The 21196-nt window shown below is 56.0% G+C and overlaps 1 protein-coding gene across 1 annotated transcript; it reads left to right on the top strand.

Annotated features, from left to right (window-relative positions):
- Positions 1-1287: 1287 nt before the first annotated feature.
- On the top strand, positions 1288-20917 carry LOC124966172 (transmembrane protease serine 9-like). Its single transcript, XM_047527225.1, has 13 exons — positions 1288-1445; positions 2351-2468; positions 2840-2999; positions 3123-3370; positions 3868-4004; positions 5382-5532; positions 11984-12194; positions 13957-13991; positions 14350-14400; positions 14778-14934; positions 18222-18469; positions 19591-19727; positions 20267-20917. Exons 2-13 carry the CDS (start codon positions 2396-2398, stop codon positions 20417-20419), a joined length of 1761 nt encoding a protein of 586 aa, XP_047383181.1. The 5' UTR covers positions 1288-1445; positions 2351-2395; the 3' UTR covers positions 20420-20917.
- The last annotated feature ends 279 nt before the right edge of the window (positions 20918-21196 follow it).

The following is a 21196-nucleotide window of genomic DNA, read 5'->3' as shown; positions in this document are numbered from 1 at the left end:
TTGAGTCTGATATAGAAATTGAGGTCAATTCTACAATTATGAAATTGTGTTGAAGAAAGAATCCAAAAATGGTTCCCATTTGAGTCTGACCTTCAAGGCTCCTGGTCAGCAGAGTCCTGTTCTATCTCTGCCTCGTCAGCCCCTCTCCCCACCCAGCTCTAGCTGCAGGCCACACTGGGCATGTGCTTGTCTAACACCTGCCTGTTCACTCCCTGGGAACTCCTGCTCCAGCCCCAAGTAGCCATGCTGATCCTTTCTATCACCTCCTTCAAGTGCAAATGCCACCTTCACCAGGAGCCTTTGTAAACATCTTTCCTAATCTTAGAGTACAGAATCCTGGAGGGCAGAGGGATCCATGACCTTTAACCCTCTTCCCTACTTTCTCAGAAGTTGGGGGGGTCTTCCCCCGACTCCTCATTGGCTAGAACTACATCACATTCAATTTTTCTCCATAGCACTCGCCACCACATGACAAATTCTGTATTTCCTGAGCTTATTTATTTTCATGTATTTATTGTGGGATCTCCAACCCACCAGAGCAGGCAGTTCCCTGAAGGCAGAATTCTGTCTTTGTCATGGCCCCAGTCCCCAGAGCAGTTTCTGGCACACAGTAGACATCCAAAGAATGAATGCAACCAGCAAAGATGAAGAAACCAAGTTTTCCCCACATTATTACATTCAAAACGTTGCAAGCGAACTTTGATGTGAAGCAGATTACATAAGTCACAATACCAAAGCCATAGTGTGGAATATTATACAACACTAAAAAGACAGGGGAAAAGATCTCAAGGGACTGGTAGGGACAACTATTCTTATTTTATAAAGTTTAAAAAGGTTGCATTAGATAATGTTTACTACAGACTTTTTTTGTTACTTACACATGCTATAGAGAGAAACCAACATGATAGGATTAGAAATAAACACCAGAACACAGACTCAGTGGTTTACAGTAAACCTTCAAGGCTCAAAGGCAAGACTGGGATCCAGCCTGCATGGGTTCCCACAGGCTGGTCAGCCTGAGGGTAGAGGGCCCAGGCCACCCCTGAGAGCAGGTGACGGCAATAGAACGGCCCCAGAGGAGGACCCAGGACAGAGCCCGCCATAGTACCTTGCCCCTCTTGAATCCTGCTCCTGCTCCTCAGGCCCTGCACTGGTCCCTCCCCATGAGCAACCAGCAGGGGTGGTGGGGCCAGAATACGCGGGGGCGAACTAAGTGGGTGCCACCCAGCCTGGCTGCGCGAAGGAGGGTGGTGAGGCAGCCCCAGGGATTCCAGATAACCCTAACTGAACACAGGAAGAGGTGTCCTGGAGCCGGCTCTGCCTGCACCCCAGGGCGCTGGGGGCGGGCATGGGGGAGGGTGGTATAAGAGGACAGCCCTGCAGAGGGCTGCAGACACTTGGCTCCCAACTGAGGCCAGAACTGAGATCAGATCAGCCCTCTGGAGGTGAGAAGGGCCTTATCGGGGAGGTTGTGTCAGGGCGGAGGTAGTAATACTGGCCAGACCGGCTGACTCTTGGTACTCACTGATGAGGGCTAGAGGCCTGCAAATCGGAGTCTTACTGGGAGAAAGAGACTGAGGATCCCAATTTATAGGTTCAAAGGGTAGGAGAGGGATGGGCCTAATACCTGGGCCCTTAAGGGCCAGGAGACATGGACTTCTGGGTCTGAGGGAGGAGGCTGGGCCTGGACCCCTGGGTCTGAGGGAGGAGGCTGGGTCTGGACCCCTGGGTCTGAGGAAGGAGGCTGGGCCTGGACCCCTGGGTCTGAGGGAGGAAGCTAGGCCTGGACCCCTGGGTCTGAGGGAGGTGGGCTGGGCCTGGACCCCTGGGTCTGAGGGAGAAGGCTGGGCCTGGAGCCCTGGGTCCAAGGGAGGAGGGCTGGGCCTGGACCCCTGGGTCTGAGGGAGGAAGCTAGGCCTGGACCCCTGGGTCTGAGGGAGGAGGCTGGGCCTGGACCCCTGGGTCTGAGGGAGGAGGCTGGGTCTGGACCCCTGGGTCTGAGGGAGGAGGCTGGTTCTGGACCCCTGGGTCTGAGGGAGGAGGCTGGGCCTGGACCTCTGGGTCTGAGGGAGGAGGCTGGGTCTGGACCTCTGGGTCTGAGGGAGGAGGGCTGGGCTGGACCCCTGGGTCTGAGGGAGGAGGCTGGGCCTGGACCCCTGGGTCTGAGGGAGGAGGCTGGGTCTGGACCCCTGGGTCTGAGGGAGGAGGCTGGTTCTGGACCCCTGGGTCTGAGGGAGGAGGCTGGGCTTGGACCTCTGGGTCTGAGGGAGGAGGCTGGGTCTGGACCCCTGGGTCTGAGGGAGGAGAGTGTAGCTGAACTCCTACTTCCAGAACTCTCTCCCCTTCTCAGCTCCAGCAGAGGCCAGTCCTTATCTGGCACTCCCTGAGAGGTACCATGGAGGGATGCCTTCTCCCGTCCTTGCTAATTCTGCTGCTGTCCTTAGTCCCGGGAACCGCTGGACAAGATGGTGAGGGCCTTCCCCCTGTCCCCTCTGAAGCTCTCCAAGCAATCCCTGACTCAGCACCCCTCCCTCCTGAGGCAACTTCCTGCCCAGAAGGCTGCGCTGCCTGGTTTTGTGCCCCTTCTCTGCCGGCTTCCTCCCGACTCCGGGGGTCTCTGCCTGCTTGGGACTGGGTCTCCTCCACTCAGCGTCTCTTCATCAGTCTCTGCAGTGGCCTTGGAGGAGATGCTCCCGGGGGTCTTGCCAGTGGCGCTCTGTCTCTCTCCATCCTGGCCTGTGCCTTTCTCCCCGCATCTCCATCCCGACTCTGCATCCCTGGCTGCTGCCCCGCCTCCTCCCGCTGCCGTCCACCCACGTGTCTCCACGTTTCCACCCAGATCAGGGTGACAAGAGTGGGGACAAGATCATCGATGGCTTCCCGTGTGAAAGAGGCTCCCACCCGTGGCAGGTGGCCCTGCTCAAGAACGACCAGCTGCACTGCGGGGGCGTGCTGCTCAGCGAGCGCTGGGTGCTCACCGCCGCCCACTGCAGGATGAGGCAGGTGTTGCCGGGCGGGCGGGGGAGCCGGCGCGGGAGGGGCCAGCGCCTCCGCCTCTCTCTGGGTCCCTGCCCCTCTACCCCTGTCACGGTCGCTCTCTGAATGTCACTTCCTTCTCCCAGTGAGTACAATGTGCACTTGGGCAGTGATCGACTGGGGGACAAGAGTGCCCAGAAGATCAGGGCCTCAAGGTCATTCCGACACCCGGGCTACTCCACAAGGACCCATGCTAACGACCTCATGCTGGTGAGGCTGAACAGGCCGGCCAAGCTGTCCTCACAGGTGAAGAAGGTCAACCTGCCCTCCAGCTGCGAACCCGCAGGGACCACATGTACTGTCTCTGGCTGGGGCACCACCACCAGCCCTGATGGTGAGGCTGCCTCAGGGACACAGGGCCCAGACTCTCCCTCAGACCCAGGGGTCCAGCCCAGACTCCTCCCTCAGACCCAGGGGTCCAGGCCCAGCCTCCTCCCTCAGACCCAGGGGTCCAGGTCCAGCCCTCCTCCCTCAGACCCAGGGCTCTAGGCCCAGCCCTCCTCCCTCAGATCCAGGGGTCCAGACCCAGCCCTCCTCCCTGAAACCTGGGGGTCCAGAACCAGCCCTCCTCCCTCCGACCCAGGGGTCCAGAACCAACCCTCCTCCCACAACCCAGGGGTCCAGGCCCAGCCCTCCTCCCTTAGACCCAGGGGTCCTGGCCCAGCCTCCTCCCTCAGACCAGGGGTCCAAGCCCAGCCCTCCTCCCTCAGACCCAGGGCTCCAGGGATCCAGGCCCCAATACCCTTGGGTATTCTGGCCCATTCTCTCCCCATCAGCACCAGCAGCCTGGAAACCCAAGTTTCTGACTGACCACCTTCCCCCTCCCTGCAGTGACCTTTCCAGCAGAGCTCATGTGCACTGATGTCCAGCTCATCTCCGCCAGGGATTGCAAGAAGGTTTACAAGGATCTTCTGGGGAAAACCATGCTGTGTGCTGGTATCCCTGACGCCAAGACCAACACCTGCAACGTGAGCATCCCACCCAGCCTCAGCCCCTGTCTGCCTCCTCTCTGCTCTGAACCTGCCCTTGCTATCTCTCCAGGCCCTTCCTCCTCAGCTCTCTCTACCCTTTTCTCTGTCAGGCCAGGGACAAGAGCCCACCCAGGAGCTAGAGGGACCCTGGGCATGGTGCAGAGTTTAATGAGGATGAAATAGATGAGTGGGGCCAGTCACCAGGCTCGGGCACCAAAAACTCAGGGATTAAGATCAGTCATATTTTAAGCAATATATTTAATTTTTTAAAAATTCATGCAAGAAGTTCACAATGAACAAAGGGTCACAAGTTTAAATAAAGAGTGGGTTGGTTTTTTTGAATGTCCCTTTTGCCTCAGGCATGGGCTCAGCATGGCAGGGGACTGATGCTGTTATTATTTAAAATTTACTTTTGTGTCCATCGAGGTGGTAGTTTTTTGTTTAGGGTTTTTTGATTTATATTTGATTTTGAAAGTATTATCTTAAAGCATTATTTAGTGTGACTACTGAGATTTTTCTGCCTGATGCTCATACCTCACTTGCCTGACCCTGATCCTGATCCTGGAGCAAGAACTATTTCTTCCCTTTGTCCCCTCTCCCACACCTGCTGTCACCACCCTCTGCCTCTGAAGTCTCCCCACATCTCTCTCTAGGCATCATTCTCTTCCTCGTTGTTGTCTCTCTGGTGGGCAGGGCAGGATCGGCCCCACCTCCCATGTCTCAGGGGAATGGGACGGTGTGGTTAGGGAGGAGGTAAGAGGAGAGGATGTCCTGGACAGTGGGGGCATCCTTCCTTCCCCTGGCGAAGATTGGCTTCTGAATGCACAAGCTGTGCAGGGACCCTGAGTCTCACACTCAGAGGGTCCCACATTTAAAGCACCCCTGTTGCTGTCCTGAAATTCTCAGCGGTTTGGGGTCCAAGAGTCATGCATGTTCATTATGATGATGTAATATCTCCTGTCCCTGGTTTCCAAGACTTCCCTGACCCGCTTCATGCAGGAGGAGTCACACACCCAGCCCCTGGAGAAAATGCCCCTCTGCCTACGGGCTTGGAACACAGCCCTTAACTAATATCGTGTCCAAAAATAATGGCTTGCGCATCTTGGAAGCCCCGCCCCCTTCTCTGAGATTGGTTGCATTGGCCAGAGCACAAACCAATGTCTTCACAGAACCCAGTCTGTCCATCCTGTGATAGTATTAATTCCTGCTCTCCCATTGGTTCCCAGAGACGAGTTTCTTCTCATTGGCCAGGGTGGAAGCCAATGATCTGGCAGGACAAAGACCATGCACTTGTGGCGAAGACTGAATTAGGACTCTGGGGGTCTTTACTGTGAATCCAAATCTAATCCATTACCCCTCCTTTGTTTCCTCCAGGGTGACTCAGGGGGACCATTGGTGTGCAAAGGTACCCTGCAAGGTATAGTGTCCTGGGGAACTTTCCCTTGTGGCCAACCCAATGACCCAGGTGTCTACACCCAAGTCTGCAAGTTTACTGGTTGGATAAAGGAGACCATGAGAAAGCATCGCTAATGCGTCACATCACTGTGCTCCAAGTAGAAAGCTTGCAGAGATAAGAACGTGGATGACCTGCAAAGTCATAGCTGACTTTCTTTCCTCAAAGACACAATAAAACCTCAACAATACATTATGTTTATAAACCTGTCAAGATAGCAAGGATCTAAAACCCAAAGAAGTAAAGAAAACAAAACAAAACAAAAACCCTCAGTGCTGTGGAAAATGCAGAGAGAGCAACGCTCTCAAACACTGGAACTGTAAATCTGTACGATCTTTCTGGAAAGTGGTTTGATGACACGAATCGAGAACCTCACTCAGTGCATTGGACCTAGTCATTCCAATTCTAGGAAGAGAGTACTAAAATTTTTAAAATGTGGACGAGGTTTGAATTCATCACCACGTTATGTATTGTGGCAAAATGGGAGTAGCACTGAATGCATTCCAAAGGAACGGATTGTCTAGACCGTGGGTCAGGTTGTCCAAGGATATTATGAAGTTATTAAAAGTAATACTCAGGCAGAATTGTGTTATGCAAGAATATTTATACCATATGATGTTAAGTGGAAAAATAAAAACACAAAAAATGTATGTGACCCTAGCCATGTAAGATGTATGTAAGATGAAATGTTCACGGAATAAAATCTGAGAGGATGGTGCCAATCTTGAGAAGTCTCCCTTCTTCTGTTTACTTTTTTACGGGTGTGCACATTCAAAGCCTGAAAAATAGAGGTGAAAAAGCTGCAAAGACCTCTGGTTGGAAGGAAGGAGATCCTTGAGGATCTCCTATAGAAAAATGGGTCTGGTTTGGAACCTGGTCCTTCCTCCCCATCTGGTTATACATTTCTCTCCATTTCAGGGGTTCTCCGTTTTTCTCATCTGAAAAATGGGAAACAGAAAGGGAGGGGAGGAGAAGGAGGGGAGGAGCCGCCTACTGCATCATGTGAATGGGACAAGAAGGCGTTTCTGAGCATCTCCAGAGCGACAAAAAGGAGGGAGAGAGGAAGTTTCAGGGAGGGTTGGGTGTGGCAGGTGCCAGGACACCCGGATCCCTAAGGGCCTGCCCAAAGTTAGCAACTGATGTCAGAGGACAGAGGTGGCCAGGCACCCTGTGAGTAGGCTCCTGCTCCAGGAAGGTGGGGAAGGGGCCTCTCGAAGGGGCAGGGGAGCCTCCTGTGACTCAGAGGCAGGCTGCCTCCGAGCCACCTGCTTGGACAACTCTGGGCAGTCACACCTCAGACGCTGCTGACTGAGGGATCTCTCCGGCCTGGGACCTGCTTCTCCTACCTGTCCTTCCTGTTTCTCTCCCAGAATTTCCTCCCCACCAACATTCCCCAGGTCTTTCCTCTCATCTCATCTCCTGGAGACTCTCCTAATCCCCTAAACCCATCATACCAAGGGGCTGCAGTCACTGATCCTCTGCATCACAGGAGAAGAACCAGGCCTCCCTCAGACCAGGAGGCCTCCTCCCTCAGACCCAGGGGTCCAGGCCCAGCCTCCTCCCTCAGACCCAGGGGTCCAGGCCCAGCCTCCTCCCTCAGACCTAGGGGTCCAGGCCCAGCCTCCTCCCTCAGACCCAGGGGTCCAGGCCCAGCCTCCTCCCTCAGACCCAGGGGTCCAGGCCCAGCCTCCTCCCTCAGACCCAGGGGTCCAGGCCCAGCCTCCTCCCTTGAACCCAGGGGTTCAGGCCCAGCCTCCTCCCTCAGACCCAGGGGTCCAGGCCCAGCCTCCTCCCTCAGACCCAGGGTTCTAGCTTCCAGCCCTCCTCCCTCAGACCCTGGGGTCCAGGTCCAGCCTCCTCCCTCAGACCCAGGGGTCCAGGCCCAGCCTCCTCCCTCAGACCCAGGGGTCCAGGCCCAGCCTCCTCCCTCAGACCCAGGGGTCCAGGCCCAGCCTCCTCCCTCAGACCCAGGGGTCCAGGCCCAGCCTCCTCCCTCAGACCCAGGGGTCCAGGCCCAGCCTCCTCCCTCAGACCCAGGGCTCCAGGCCCAGCCTCCTCCCTCAGACCCTGGGGTCCAGGCCCAGCCTCCTCCCTCAGACCCTGGGGTCCAGGCCCAGCCTCCTCCCTTGAACCCAGGGGTCCAGGCCCAGCCTCCTCCCTCAGACCCAGGGGTCCAGGCCCAGCCTCCTCCCTCAGACCCAGGGGTCCAGGCCCAGCCTCCTCCCTCAGACCCAGGGTTCTAGCTTCCAGCCCTCCTCCCTCAGACCCTGGGGTCCAGGCCCAGCCTCCTCCCTCAGACCCAGGGTTCTAGCTTCCAGCCCTCCTCCCTCAGACCCTGGGGTCCAGGTCCAGCCTCCTCCCTCAGACCCAGAGGTCCAGGCCCAGCCTCCTCCCTCAGACCCAGGGGTCCAGGCCCAGCCTCCTCCCTCAGACCCAGGGGTCCAGGCCCAGCCTCCTCCCTCAGACCCAGGGGTCCAGGCCCAGCCTCCTCCCTCAGACCCAGGGGTCCAGGCCCAGCCTCCTCCCTCAGACCCAGGGGTCCAGGCCCAGCCTCCTCCCTCAGACCCAGGGTTCTAGCTTCCAGCCCTCCTCCCTCAGACCCTGGGGTCCAGGTCCAGCCTCCTCCCTCAGACCCAGGGGTCCAGGCCCAGCCTCCTCCCTCAGACCCAGGGGTCCAGGCCCAGCCTCCTCCCTCAGACCCAGGGGTCCAGGCCCAGCCCTCCTCCCTCAGACCCAGGGGTCCAGGCCCAGCCTCCTCCCTCAGACCCAGGGGTCCAGGCCCAGCCTCCTCCCTCAGACCCAGGGGTCCAGGCCCAGCCTCCTCCCTCAGACCCAGGGGTCCAGGCCCAGACTCCTCCCTCAGACCCAGGGGTCCAGGCCCAGCCTCCTCCCTCAGACCCAGGGGTCCAGGCCCAGACTCCTCCCTCAGACCCAGGGGTCCAGGCCCAGCCTCCTCCCTCAGACACAAAGGTCCAGGCCCAGCCCTCTTCCCTCAGACTAAGGGAACAGGCTCCTCAGCCACTCTGTCTCTGGCCTGTGTTGAATTTAAGGAATGTGAGGGACTTTTATCTACTCAACCCCATGAAGCTCATCCACTTCCTTTCTCTCTCCTTTCCATTCCAAATCAACACACAATCAAAAATACAAAATAAATAAATAAATAACAAAGCATTGCAGTTGTGCTGAATCAGCCTGGAGGCCTCTGGTCCTCTGTTTCCACGGGCAATTGGAGGTGGGCTGATGTGGAAAGATTAGTAATGGTGCTCATGTTGATTTTTTTTTTAAAAAGTAACATCATTTTTTGGGGGGCAGACAGTATAGTATAGTATAGTAATCAAAAGTAGCAGCTTCCAGGGCCTGGTTTCTTAGATTTAAATCCCAGCTATTTGTGTGTGTGTGTGTGTATGTGTGTGTGTGTGTACCTGTGTGTGAGTGCTGGGATGGAACCCAGGGCCTCGTGCACACACCACGTGGCTGCAGCCCACCCCAGTTGTCCACCCTTGCCATATTACTTCCCCATCTCTCTCCTTCACCCTTTTTTTGGGTGTGGGGGGAGGACCAAGGATTGAACTGAGGACACTCAATCACTGAGCTGCACCCACAGCCCTGTTTTCTGTTTTATTTAGAGACAGGTTTCCCTGAGTTGCTTAGCGCCTCACCAGGGATGAGGCTGGCTTTGAATTGTGGTCCTCCTGCCTCAGCCTCCTGAACTGTTGGGATCACAGGCGTGCGCCTGCACACCCAGCTTCTCCTTCACCCTTGAACTGGGAGAAAGAGCACCTGCCTCACAGCATTGTGGTGAAGACTGAATAAGTTCACATGTAGAAAATTTTGGAACATTGACACAGAATAAACTTTCAATGAGGGTTGGGCTTTATTGTTTATGACTCCAGGTATTTTTCCTGCTTACTCTCTTATGAAGTTTCTTTATAAAAAAGTAATTTATTTATTGAAGACCTCTGCAGAGCAAGTCACTTTGAAGACAAATATCCAATGACTAAACATGGTGGCCTGGAGGACAGGAAGAATATGACAGTCACTGGCCAGTGGGTGGAGTGGGGGGCTTGTGTCTCTCTCTTAGAAGTTCCTCCACTCCCCAAGGCGGAGCACCAAGAGGACACCAAGAGGTGGACCCTGTCCACCACCACGTTGGAAGTCGAGTTCCAATTCAGGCTCCACCACTTCCTGGCTGTTTGACGTTGAGCAACCAACTTCCCCTCTCTGAACCTCAGTTTTCCAATCTGTAAAACAGAAGTGGGCGTAAGGAAGTCTTTTAGTCATTAGGTCAACATTTCCCAAGGCTCGCTCTGGGCCAGGTCCTTGCTGTGCAGATATGTGGGACCCGGCAGTGAGTCAGCCCCAGGCCTGCCCAGAGAACTTGAAGTCCTGTGGGGGACACAGACATTGATCCAGATGGCCCTGGTCCAGGACGACTGGAGGGAGGCGCAGGCTGTGGGAACAGCATCAGAGAGTGACTAACTGATCACAGCAGGGGGAGGTGGCTGGTGTTCAGGGAAGGAGGAGGCGAGGCCCAGGAGAGGCCGGAAGAACAGGTGGCGGCTGCCTGGAAGTGTGGTGAGGACCACAGAGCGGAGGCCGAGGTTGGGCAGTTGCTGCCGGGGCCACTCAGGCCACTCCGGGCCACTCAGGGTCACTCGGGGGCGGGAGCACAGAGAGGTCGGCAGCATGTGCCAGGCAACGTGGGAGCCTGGCCACCCTGGGCCCTCAAGGGCCTGTGTGGCCAGTGTCCAGGAGACGAGTGTACGTGTCAAAGACGGCAGAGTCCAAGCGGGGCGTGTGCAGAGCTCCCTGTGCTGATTTTCTTACTGTAAATTCGTGTGCAGATGATGATATTTTTAACACCTTGAGTTAAATGAATGTTGGAATGGATTTCTCCTGTTTCTTTTTACTTTTTACTTCTTACGTGGACAAGTAAAAATGGGGCATATTCATGCTGCACAACGTGAGGTCTGGGGAAAGTCACGTGTGCTTATGTGAGGGAACACCCAGCTGTTTGAGACACACATGGCCCCATGTGTTGATCATCATCGTGTGGTGCAGTAAGACACTTAGATCTTACTTTTACTACTGGGGGGAGCTGAGGATGGACCCGGGGCTCCATGCTATGCAAGTGCTCTGCCCGAGCTACACCCCAGCCCTCATTCTGTTTTTTAAAGAGAAATGACGTCTAGGAAACATAAGCGTGTGTGTGTGCGCATCACAAGCCTCTTGATTAGCGCCCCTCTGGATGCCGAAGGTCCTCCAATACCAGGTGGAGAGGTGAGGCTTTCCCAAGAGGTGTGGGGAACCAAAGCAAGAATGGGAGTCCATGCCAGGTGGGAGTGCAGAGATCCTCTGGGGCCCAGCGAGGGATGCAGAGGACAGGACACCCCCGTGGAGGTCCCGTGAGAGAGAAGGTCTGAGCCAGAGCCAGGAACATGGGGCCAGAGGGGAAGTGAGCCCACACAGAGAGGAGGCAGCGGGGCAGGGTTAGATCTCAAGAAGAAGATGCAAAGTTCAGGTGGGACCTAGTGTGAAGTGTGCAGAGAGGATTCTGAATGCTAATTTGGACTTTGTGCAGAAGGTGACAGGAGCTGAGCAATCTAGGGTGACAGTTAGGTTCAGCGCAAGGAAAACAAGGTTACCTGAGGGGACACACCCTCTTCTCTTGACTGGCACCTGTCTCCAATTTCCAGACCCAAGTTCAAAGTCATCTCCCCAGATTCTCCCAGATCCCTGCATAGCCTCCTGCTACCCCATTTCTCACCATACCCTGGGGCTCCCAAGTCATCTGTGCTGGCTTCTCTCCCCCTCTGCGTCCCTCCCTGAGGGCCCTAATCTCACCAGTGAGCCCTCAACTCCTGGGCCCATCAATCCCCAGAGACCAACTCTATCCCCCCATCACACTTCCCCCAGGAAACCTGGTGGTATCCAGGAGAAACAGGAAGAGTTAGAGCCAAGCAGGGGGCAGGTGGTGGGGGGAGAGAGACACAGAGAGAGAGAGAGACACACACACACTCAGAGAAACACAGAGAGAGAAACAGAGAGAGACACAGAGACACACAGAGAGAGAGACACACACAGAGACACACAGAGAGAGAGAGACACAGAGAGACAGACACACACACACTCAGAGAAACACAGAGAGAGAAACAGAGAGAGACACAGAGACACAGAGAGAGAGAGAGAGACACAGAGATACACAGAGAGAGAGAGAGACACAGAGAAAGACACATAGAGAGAGGTAGGCAGAGAAAACAAGAAAGAGGCAAAGGTTGGAGAGACACAAGCCAGAGGTGGAGAAGAAGAGAGATGGACATGGAGACACCCTGAGCATGGTCAGAGAGATAGATGGAGCCAGAGACCCCAGAGGTGGCAGGACTTGGAGGAGAGGGACCAGGAGGATCAAGAGTGCTGAAATGTCCAGGCAGGATCAGAGGGGCAGTCAAGGAGCCTGGCCAGGCTGCCAGTCAGATGGGGACAAAAGAGAGCCATTGACAGGGCTCCCACCGCCTGCCTGCAGGAAGGCCGAGGACCGGAGCTGCTGGGAGCGTGGCACTGGCTCGGGTGGACAAAGCCGGATTGTCTGAGGCCCTTTCCCCAGAGCGCCAGGGCCCGCTCCCCAGCCCGGGGCAGGGCCAGGCCCAGCCTGCTGACACGCCCTTCCTCACTGCTGGCTGCGCACTCGCCTGGACCCAGAGGTCGTCAGCACCCACAGAGGGACTTCTGGGCAGGTGAGTCACTTCAACCCCACTGAACCCGGGCAGCTGGTGCAGGGCGCAGGTGCTCCCCACCCAAGAGAGAGGGTTCCAAGTTCCAGAAGCTCACAGATAGAGTGAGGGCTCCTGAGGACAGGTCTCCATTGATTACCTGGGAGGCCAGCATTTGGATCCTCAGTTAGCTTCTTCTCAAAAACTCAGAAGTCTAAAATGAAGGAGAACAAACTCCACTTTACCTTTCTCTCAGATCTGGGAGTCCAGGCCCTGCCTCCTCCCTAAGACCCAGGGGCCCAGGCCCAGCCTCCTCCCTCAGACCCAGGGGTCCAGGCCCAGCCCTCCTCCCTCAGACTCAGGGGTCCAGGCCCAGCCTCCTCCCTCAGACCCAGGGGCCCAGGCCCAGCCTCCTCCCTCAGACCCAGGGGCCCAGGCCCAGCCTCCTCCCTCAGACCCAGGGATCCAGGCCCAGCCTCCTCCCTCAGACCCAGGGGTGCAGGCTCAGCCTCCTCCCTCAGACCCAGGGGTGCAGGCTCAGCCTCCTCCCTCAGACCCAGGGGTCCAGGCCCAGCCTCCTCCCTCAGACCCAGGGATCCAGGCCCAGCCTCCTCCCTCAGACCCAGGGGTGCAGGCTCAGCCTCCTCCCTCAGACCCAGGGGTGCAGGCTCAGCCTCCTCCCTCAGACCCAGGGATCCAGGCCCAGCCTCCTCCCTCAGACCCAGGGGTGCAGGCTCAGCCTCCTCCCTCAGACCCAGGGGTGCAGGCTCAGCCTCCTCCCTCAGACCCAGGGGTCCAGGCCCAGCCTCCTTCCTCAGACCCAGGGGTCCAGGCCCAGCCTCCTCCCTCAGACCCAGGGGTCCAGCCCAGCCTCCTCCCTCAGACCCAGGGGTCCAGGTCCAGCCTCCTCCCTCAGACCCAGGGGTCCAGGCCCAGCCTCCTCCCTCAGACCCTGGGGTCCAGGCCCAGCCTCCTCCCTCAGACCCAGGGGTCCAGGCCCAGCCTCCTCCCTCAGACCCAGGGTCCAGCCCAGCCTCCTCCCTCAGACCCAGGGGTCCAGGCCCAGCCTCCTCCCTCAGACCCAGGAGTCCAGGCCCAGCCTCCTCCCTCAGACCCAGGGGCCCAGGCCCAGCCTCCTCCCTCAGACCCAGGGGTCCAGGCTCAGCCTCCTCCCTCAGACCCAGGGGTCCAGACCCAGCCTCCTCCCTCAGACCCAGAGGTCCAGCCCAGCCTCCTCCCTCAGACCCAGGGGTCCAGGCCCAGCCCTCTTCCTTGAGACCTGGGGTCCAGGACCAGCCCTCCTCCCTCAGAACCGGGGTCGACACCAGTCCTCCCTCCCTCAGAACCCGGGCTCCAGGCCCCTAGTACACTCTGGGATCAGGGCTTCCCTCCTGGAAGCTGGGTCAGGGGGTCACCAGAAGCCGAGGTGTGGGGCAGAAGGAATGCATGTGGGTGGCCTGGATTAGGAGGAAAAGGGTGGGGACAGACTTTTGGCTCCAGGACGGGACGTGGGGAGACAGGGGTTAAAAGGAAGTGGCAGGGAGCGTCTGGGGACAGACCCAGCCTCTTCCCAGGAAGCCAGGGAGCAGGCAGGCTCCTTGCACAGTCCCTGCAGCCTAGAGCCCTGCAGCACACAGGTCTCCGCCTGCTCGCTCTGAGTTGGAAGCATCCGTTCTGCTCTGTGAGTCTCCTCTCCAGCTTCTCTGCCAGGGGCTCCCTGCATTGCTGACTCCCCACCTCCTTGTCTGCCTGGGTGATAAGTGGCTGTCCTTTCCTCCCACCTAAGAAACCTGTGGCTAGGAGGCCCCAGGCCACCCACAGGTAAGAACCTACAGGTGGGGGGTGGGTGACAAGGTTGGCACAGAACAAAGGTGCAGAGGGAAGATCCCACAGCTAGGAAGAACGCCAGGGACCCTCTGGGCTGAACTGCCCCCAGGAAGGAGAGCCAGAGTTCAGAGGCAGAAAGTGCAACTCAGAATCTTTGAGCACAAGGTTCTCGATTCTCTCTGGCACCTGCCTTCGTGGGACCCTCAGAGGGAAGACGTGGGTTTGGAGAAAGATTAGGAGGCCAGAGGGGAAGGTTAGAGGTCACAGTCAGGGAAGCAGAGCAGGACGGAGGAAGGAGAGGACGAAGGGGAGGCCGGGGCACTGACTAACGCACCGCTGGCCTCTCCCCCAGGAATGGACTCCAAGAAGACGCTGACGGTGGTGCTTGCCCTCGTGGCTGCAGGTAGGAGGAAAGGAATCCAGATGGGGGAGGTTGGCGGATGGAGTTGGGCCGTTGACGGGAAGAACCTGGCATGGGGGTGGGATGAGCACGGGCCTGGGGTGGGTGCCTCCAAATGAGGAAGGGGCTGGAAGCAGGTGAGGAGGGAGGACGGAGGCGGGCAGGGCCTGGGAGGGCGTTGGAGGCAGAGCTTAGGAATGAGTTTGGCTTTGAGGATGGAAACAGAGACGGGAAGGAGCGGGCGGTGGTGAAGGTGAGGAGGACGCTGGAGCAGGCTCAGGTCTGGGTGGGGGATGGGGAAGGCCTGGCTGGCGCTCACCTTGGTGGGCATGGCTAGTGTCCTCCAGACTCCTCTCTGATTTGGACCCTCTCTCCCTCAGCCTGGGCAGAGGAGCAGAATAAGTTGGTCCACGGGGGACCCTGTGAGAAGACCTCCCACCCCTACCAAGCTGCCCTCTACACCTCGGGCCACCTGCTCTGTGGCGGGGTCCTCATTCACCCGCAGTGGGTCCTCACAGCTGCCCACTGCAAAAAACCGTGAGTCCATGTGCTACAGATGAGCTGAAGCGATCACACCCTCAGGTGTCTCGTAGGCTCAGGAGGAGGCAACCACGCGCCTCCGCCTGCCCCATTCGCAGCCACCCCATAACTAGGTTCATCCAGCCGTACTTAATGGAGTGCCTCCTCTCCATATCTGCAGGGGGTCGTTTCCCGAACCCCTAAGAACAGCAAAACTCAGGTACTAAAGTCCCTTATACTGAATGGCACAGTGTTTGCTATAGCCTATACACATCTTCCTGTACACTTTTCGGATTGCTTATAATTCCTTGTTTTGTTTTGGTACTGGGGATTGAACCCAGGGGCACTTAACCCCTGAGCCACATCCTCAATCCTTTTTATTTTTTATTTAGAGACAGGGTCTTGCTGAGCTGCTTAGGGCCTCGCTAAATTGCTGAGGCTGGCTTTGAACTCTCTCATCCTCCTGCCTCAGCCTCCCAAGCCGCTGGGATTACAGGCGTGCACCACCTCGCCCAGCTAATTCCTAAGGCAATGTAAATGCTATGTTAATAGTGGTTCCACTATGCTGTTTAGGAAACGATGACAAGAAAAAAGTCTGGACATGTTCAGTGCAGGTACAGTTTTCATCCCCGGTCCGAGGTTGGTTGAATCTGCTTGCGAACCTGCAGCTCAGAGGACTAACTGTACCAAGTAGTGCCGGGGGCAGGGGGCCTGGCAGTGTTGCTCTTTTCATGAACTTGCCTTCTAAAGGGGGGATCAGATCATTCCGGGCCCTGGAGGGCGTGCTGGGGTGCTTGGGCTTAATTCTTACTGCAGTGGGACTTAGCAGGCTGCGGGTTACATTTGGGGAAAGAGGACAGGGTAAGAGGAAGTGAAGGGAGCTCCAGGAGGGACAGTTGCTGTTGCCTTGGGGACAGGAGGTGGTGGCTTGGGCCAGGGAGACAGTGAGGATGGAGGGATTTTGGGAGGAATTGTGAGACTGAGGACGTGGCAGTGAGGGACAGGGGCGAGGAGGCAGGGCTGACCTCCAGGTGCTTGCCCTGAACAACTGGGAATCCTGTCACACAGGCCAGGTGCAGGGAGGGGACTTCAGACATTTCCTTACCGCCAGGGTGAGTTGAGTCACCTGGAACTGTCCAAGCAGAGACACCAAGTGGGCCCTCAGCACTCAGGAAGCAGTTGGGGGACTAGGTGAAATTAAGGCTCCATTGACAAAACAGGTCGTGTTTAAAGACATGGCACTGGACAGGATCATCTCAAGAGGAAATATAGACAGGGAAGCTTAGAGGGACCGGGGCTCCACCCAGGGCCGCAGGATCACTAGTTAGATTCCAGCTGCTGTTGTGCTCAGTGCTAAATGCAGACCAGGGTTAAATAAAATGGTTTACATCCCTTTCCTGGAATCCCTGCAGTAGTAGATGAGGAAACTGAGGCTCAGAGGAGTAGAAGTGATAACTCAGGTGTTTGGAAACCAACTTTCAGGAATCCCCTTGTCGGAGGATGCAGAGTCATACAGAGTCAGGATCTCAAAGGCCCCCAAGAGGTGTCCTGTGCACCCAGGGAGACCCCAGGGTCACTCCCAACATCACCGTCTATTCATTTGGTGCACAGCGACTAAGAATACCCATAAAGGGCCAGACCTGAATTGGTGGTGGAGCTTCCACCAGGGATCCACCAGGGCAGAAAGAGGTAGCAAGATGGATCTTTAAGAAACATATCTTCAGGGCTGGGGAGATAGCTCAGTTGGTAGAGTGCTTGCCTTGCAAGCACAAGGCCCTGGGTTCGATCCCCAGCACCACCAAAAAAAAAAAAAAAAAAAAAAAGAAACACATCTTCAAAGTTCCATATAATTACAAATTACCCCAGGGCTAAGGAAAGATAGGCTCCCACTTTTGATGGGAAAAATCAGGAAAGACTTTTCTTAAGATGCGATTCAAGCAGAGGCGTGAAACAGGAGAAAGATTAGCCAAAGGAAGAAGGGGAAGAGCATCTGGGGCCCAGGAAATGCCAGAACAAAGCCCCTGAAGTGAGAACAATCTTGGGTCTTCTAAGAAAAGATTTACTAGTTCACTGGAGGGCAGGAGGTGGTGGGAAAGAAGGTTGGAAGGTGGGCAGGCAGATCCCACAGGGTCTCCAAGCCAAGCTGAGCAGCTTGGACTTTATTCTGAGGGCAATGGGGAGCCATGGGGGACTTTTGAGCAGGGGAGGAGTTCTTTGATCTGCTTCAAAAGTTTCTGTTAAACACATATCATGTATCAGATGCCAGTTGAAGCACTGGGGATCCTGTATCTGAACAGAATAAAAGTCTCAGGGCTGACCTCCTAGAACTTCACCATCTAACACCACAGCCATCAGCCCCAGGTGGCTAACTAAACTAAAATGAATGAAAAGGGAAAAAAAAATCCACATTTTGAACTCTCAATAGCCGCGTGTGGCTAGTGGCCACAGTGCCGCACAGTGTAAGTAGAGAGCATGCCATCATAGCAGAAAGTTGCACTGGACCACAGTGCCACAGGAGCAGGAGAAACGGTAGAGAACATTTAGCAATGAATCATAGTGGGTGGAAAGGAAAGCAGGGCTGGGAGGTCAGAGTTGCCCCCTGGGGTGGATATTTGCATTTTCAGTGGGTAACCATGGAAGGCTTTACTGAGATGGTGACATTGAAGGAGGTGAGGGAGGGAGCCGTGCAGATGCCCGAGGAACAGGGCTGCGGGCACAAGGAACAGCTCTTCCAAGGGCCCTGGGGTGGGAGGACCACTGTTGTGTTCAGGGGAAGCCAGTGTGGCTCCAAGAAGAAGAGGGGGAGAGAAGGAGGAGATGCTGTCTGAGAGGCGGTGGGGACATGTGCAGATCTCAGGGACCATGGAAAGAACTTTGGCCTTCACTCCATGTGAGCTGGGAGTCGCAGGAGGGGTCTGAGCACAAGAGGAACAGGACTGACTTCCTTTGTTAGAACCCTCTGGTGGCTTTGTGGAGGGTGGACTGCAGAGGAAGGAAAAGAGTAAGCAGGGTACTATGTGGTCCCTGTAAGAGACGATGACAGATCAAACCAAGATGGTAGCGATGGTGGACCAGGTGAGCAGCTGGATACAGCTCAGAGAGCCAAGCAGGCCTCCGGACGCCTGGATGTGGGGCGGGACATAAAGACAGTCACAGGTAGCCCCCAAGGGTATTCTGGAAGGATGGAATTGCCATTTACCGAGCTGAGGAAGGCTGTGGGAGGGGCAGGGAGGGTGATTCATGGTTCCCCAGCCTCAGATGTAGCCCAAGGGCTCCAGGTAAGACCCAACCTGCTTCCCTCGCAGAAAGCTTCAGGTCTACCTGGGGAAGCATAACCTCCGGCAAAGGGAGAATTCTCAGGAACAGAGCTCTGTCGTCCAGGCAGTGGCCCACCCTGGCTACAATGCTGCCACCCATGACCAGGACATCATGCTGTTACGTCTGGAATACCCAGTCAAACTCTCTGAATGGATCCAGCCTCTGCCGCTGGAGAAGAACTGCTTGGCCAACCACACCAGCTGCCACATTCTGGGCTGGGGCAAGACTGCAGATGGTTAGTGAGGGGAGGTGACAGGGGAAAAGGCCTATGGTGATGGGGGAGGTGACCAAAGGGTGAATAGTCAAAAATGAAGGTGGGCCAGAAGGTGAAGGGCGATGGGAAGATGGGTTAATGGTGAGGTCTGCTGGGTGCATCATGGTGAAAGGTGACAGTAAGAGGAAATCCTTTAAGGAGCTGGGTCAGTGGGTGAACAGCCAATGCGGAAAGCAGACCAGTGGGTGAATAGCATGGAAAAGAGGGGCCAGAAAAGGAAGGGTCAATCAGAAGGGCCGGTCGGTAGGAATATTCTAACCAGGAACGTGGCCAATGGTTCAAAAGATGCACTTATGGGCAAGAAGGGGTAAATGAGGGGGAACTGATAGAAGAGGAGGAGAGGAGCCAAGGAAACAGGTGTGAATTCCGAATGCAGAGTAGAGGCAGAAGTAGGAAAGGGTCAAATGGGAAAGGCCCAGTAGTGGAGGAGTCCTTAGAGGAAGACGCAGGAATCAACAGGTTCAATAGATCAGAGAAAACCATTGAGTTGGGGCGGGGGTGGGGGGTGGGGGTGGTGAAAGTCCAATAAAAAAGGCGGATCCCCTGATGAAGAGCCAATAGGAAATGAGAGGCAATGGAGGAGGGCGGAGTTGATTAGGAAAGGACCAATGAGGGAGGCGGACCAGTAGCCAATAAGAAGGGAAAGCCAGTGGGGGAGGGCAGGATGGTGTGGCAAGGACAATGGTCAGGTGGTGACTAATCCAATGAACCAATAGGCAAGAAGGGGCTGATGAAGGACAGACGAATGCTGGGAGGGAGATGAGAGGGGAAGAAAGTCCAACAGGACTTTCAGTGTTCAGCAGGAACCACTGAAGGGGGATGGATGGAAGAGTGACAAGTGGAGGCAGGACCTAAGAGAAAGGGAAAGCCAATAGGAAAAGAATGTGGAAAAGAGCTGGTGACTGAGGACGTTGGGCCAATGGCAGGTAAGAATGATGGAAAAGCAACAGTCAGGAGGCGGGGACAATGGATATGGTTCTAAGCTTGAGAAACCAACAGGAAGAGGGAAACGATGGGCAATGTGGGGAGGATGGCGGGGAGGATGGGGAGGGCCCTGCCGGAGCTGGCCTCTCTCCTGGCAGGTGACTTCCCCGACACCATCCAGTGTGCCTACATCCACCTGGTGCCGCCCGAGGAGTGCGAGCGTGCCTACCCTGGCCAGATCACCCCCAACATGGTGTGCGCAGGCGATGAGAAGCACGGGAAGGATTCCTGCCAGGTGAGGCCCTCGCGACCTGCCAGTTCCACAGCCGAGGACAGAGGCACAGACACAGCCAGAGACCAGAAGAGAGACATGGACCGAACCAGAGCTGTAGGGACACTGATAGAGACAGGCCGGAGGGAGCAAGGCCGAAAAGGGAAAGGGACTCAGTGCCACTTCCAGAGACACAGTTGGGGACAGACAGAGATTAAAAGATAGTCAAGAGAGACAGGAAATGCAGAGACAAGGATGGAGAAGGAGAGACCAAGACCAGAGAAGACACACTAAGGAGGCAGATGGTGTATGGAGCTGCTCTGCCTGAAACACGGCCGGTCAGGAGCTCTGCTTGGAAATGACTGTGCTCTGGAGCAGGGGGACCCCAGCTTGGGTCTCCATGTTCTCTCTTGCTGGTCATTCATTCCATCTCTCAGTAACTCTCCCTCTGTGGGTGTCTTGCGCCTCTCATGCTCTCTCTCTCTCTCTCTCTCTCTCTCTCTCTCTCTCCCCGCCCCCAGATTCCTGTACCTGACTCCTGACTTTCTCCCTCCCTCCCACAGGGTGATTCTGGGGGTCCACTGGTATGCGGAAACCGCCTCCGAGGTCTTGTGTCATGGGGTAATGTCCCCTGTGGATCGAAGGAGAAGCCAGGAGTCTACACTGACGTCTGCAGATATATCAACTGGATCCGAAAAACCATTCGAGCCAAGTGACCCTGACATGTGACATCCCCAGCTCTTGACCTTTGACCTTACTGGCTGGCTCCAGAATATCTTTCCCCAGGACCTTGCCTTCCCTCCCCACCTGCCTGGTTGTGACCCTTGACGCTTCATAAAGGCAGTGACGCAAGAACACAAATTCTCCCTGATTTGACCCCAGCTCCTCCCTTGCTCTGCCAGGATGGGAGAGCGAGGACAGGCTGCAGTCTGACCCCACTACTAAGAGAACCCAGATCCCTCTAGGCCTCTCTCCCTGCCTGAGCTTGTTCTTCTCGCAGAGTGTTGGTTCCACTGGCAAATACGGAGCTGGAATCCCAGTTCCATCGCTTGCTATCCCAGTACCTCAGGAAGTACCTTCCTTTACAGAGTAAATTAGGATAACAGTATATTCCTTTTAGGACAGGGGCTACTGGGAAGATGTGAAGTTACAAGCACACGAAATACATAGAACAGTGCCTTGCCCACCATGCGCTCAATAAAGGATGAATTTTATTACTAAGGTGCTTTTCACTCTTATTCCACTTCTGCCTCTTAGAAGGCCAGATTTTCTCATTTTTCCTTTACAGTGCAACTTCATTTCAACCCCCTTCAGGAAGGTACCCTTGACTCACCCACCTTGCATTAGCCCTCAGGGATGGCTCCCTCTCTCCCAAACTCCCCTTGTAGCAGCAGAGGGTTGGGAGACCACTGTGTGGGGTTGGGAGTGATGGGGGATAACATGGGAGAGGATGACCAGATCCCAAAGGACCTCAGACACCAGCTTGAGAAACT

The sequence above is a fragment of the Sciurus carolinensis genome, chromosome 16 (assembly GCF_902686445.1).
Source record: "Sciurus carolinensis chromosome 16, mSciCar1.2, whole genome shotgun sequence".
NCBI lineage: Eukaryota > Metazoa > Chordata > Mammalia > Rodentia > Sciuridae > Sciurus > Sciurus carolinensis.
This window is presented reverse-complemented; position numbering and strand designations above follow the sequence as displayed.

Coding starts and splice junctions, on each gene's coding strand:
- LOC124966172 (XM_047527225.1), top strand. CDS start 2,396: ATGGAGGGATGCCTTCTCCCGTCCTTGCTAATTCTGCTGCTGTCCTTA. Junction 3,371..3,867: donor CACCACCACCAGCCCTGATG/GTGAGGCTGCCT, acceptor CCCTCCCTGCAG/TGACCTTTCCAGCAGAGCTC. Junction 5,533..11,983: donor GGAGACCATGAGAAAGCATC/GCTAATGCGTCA, acceptor GCCTGCCTGCAG/GAAGGCCGAGGACCGGAGCT.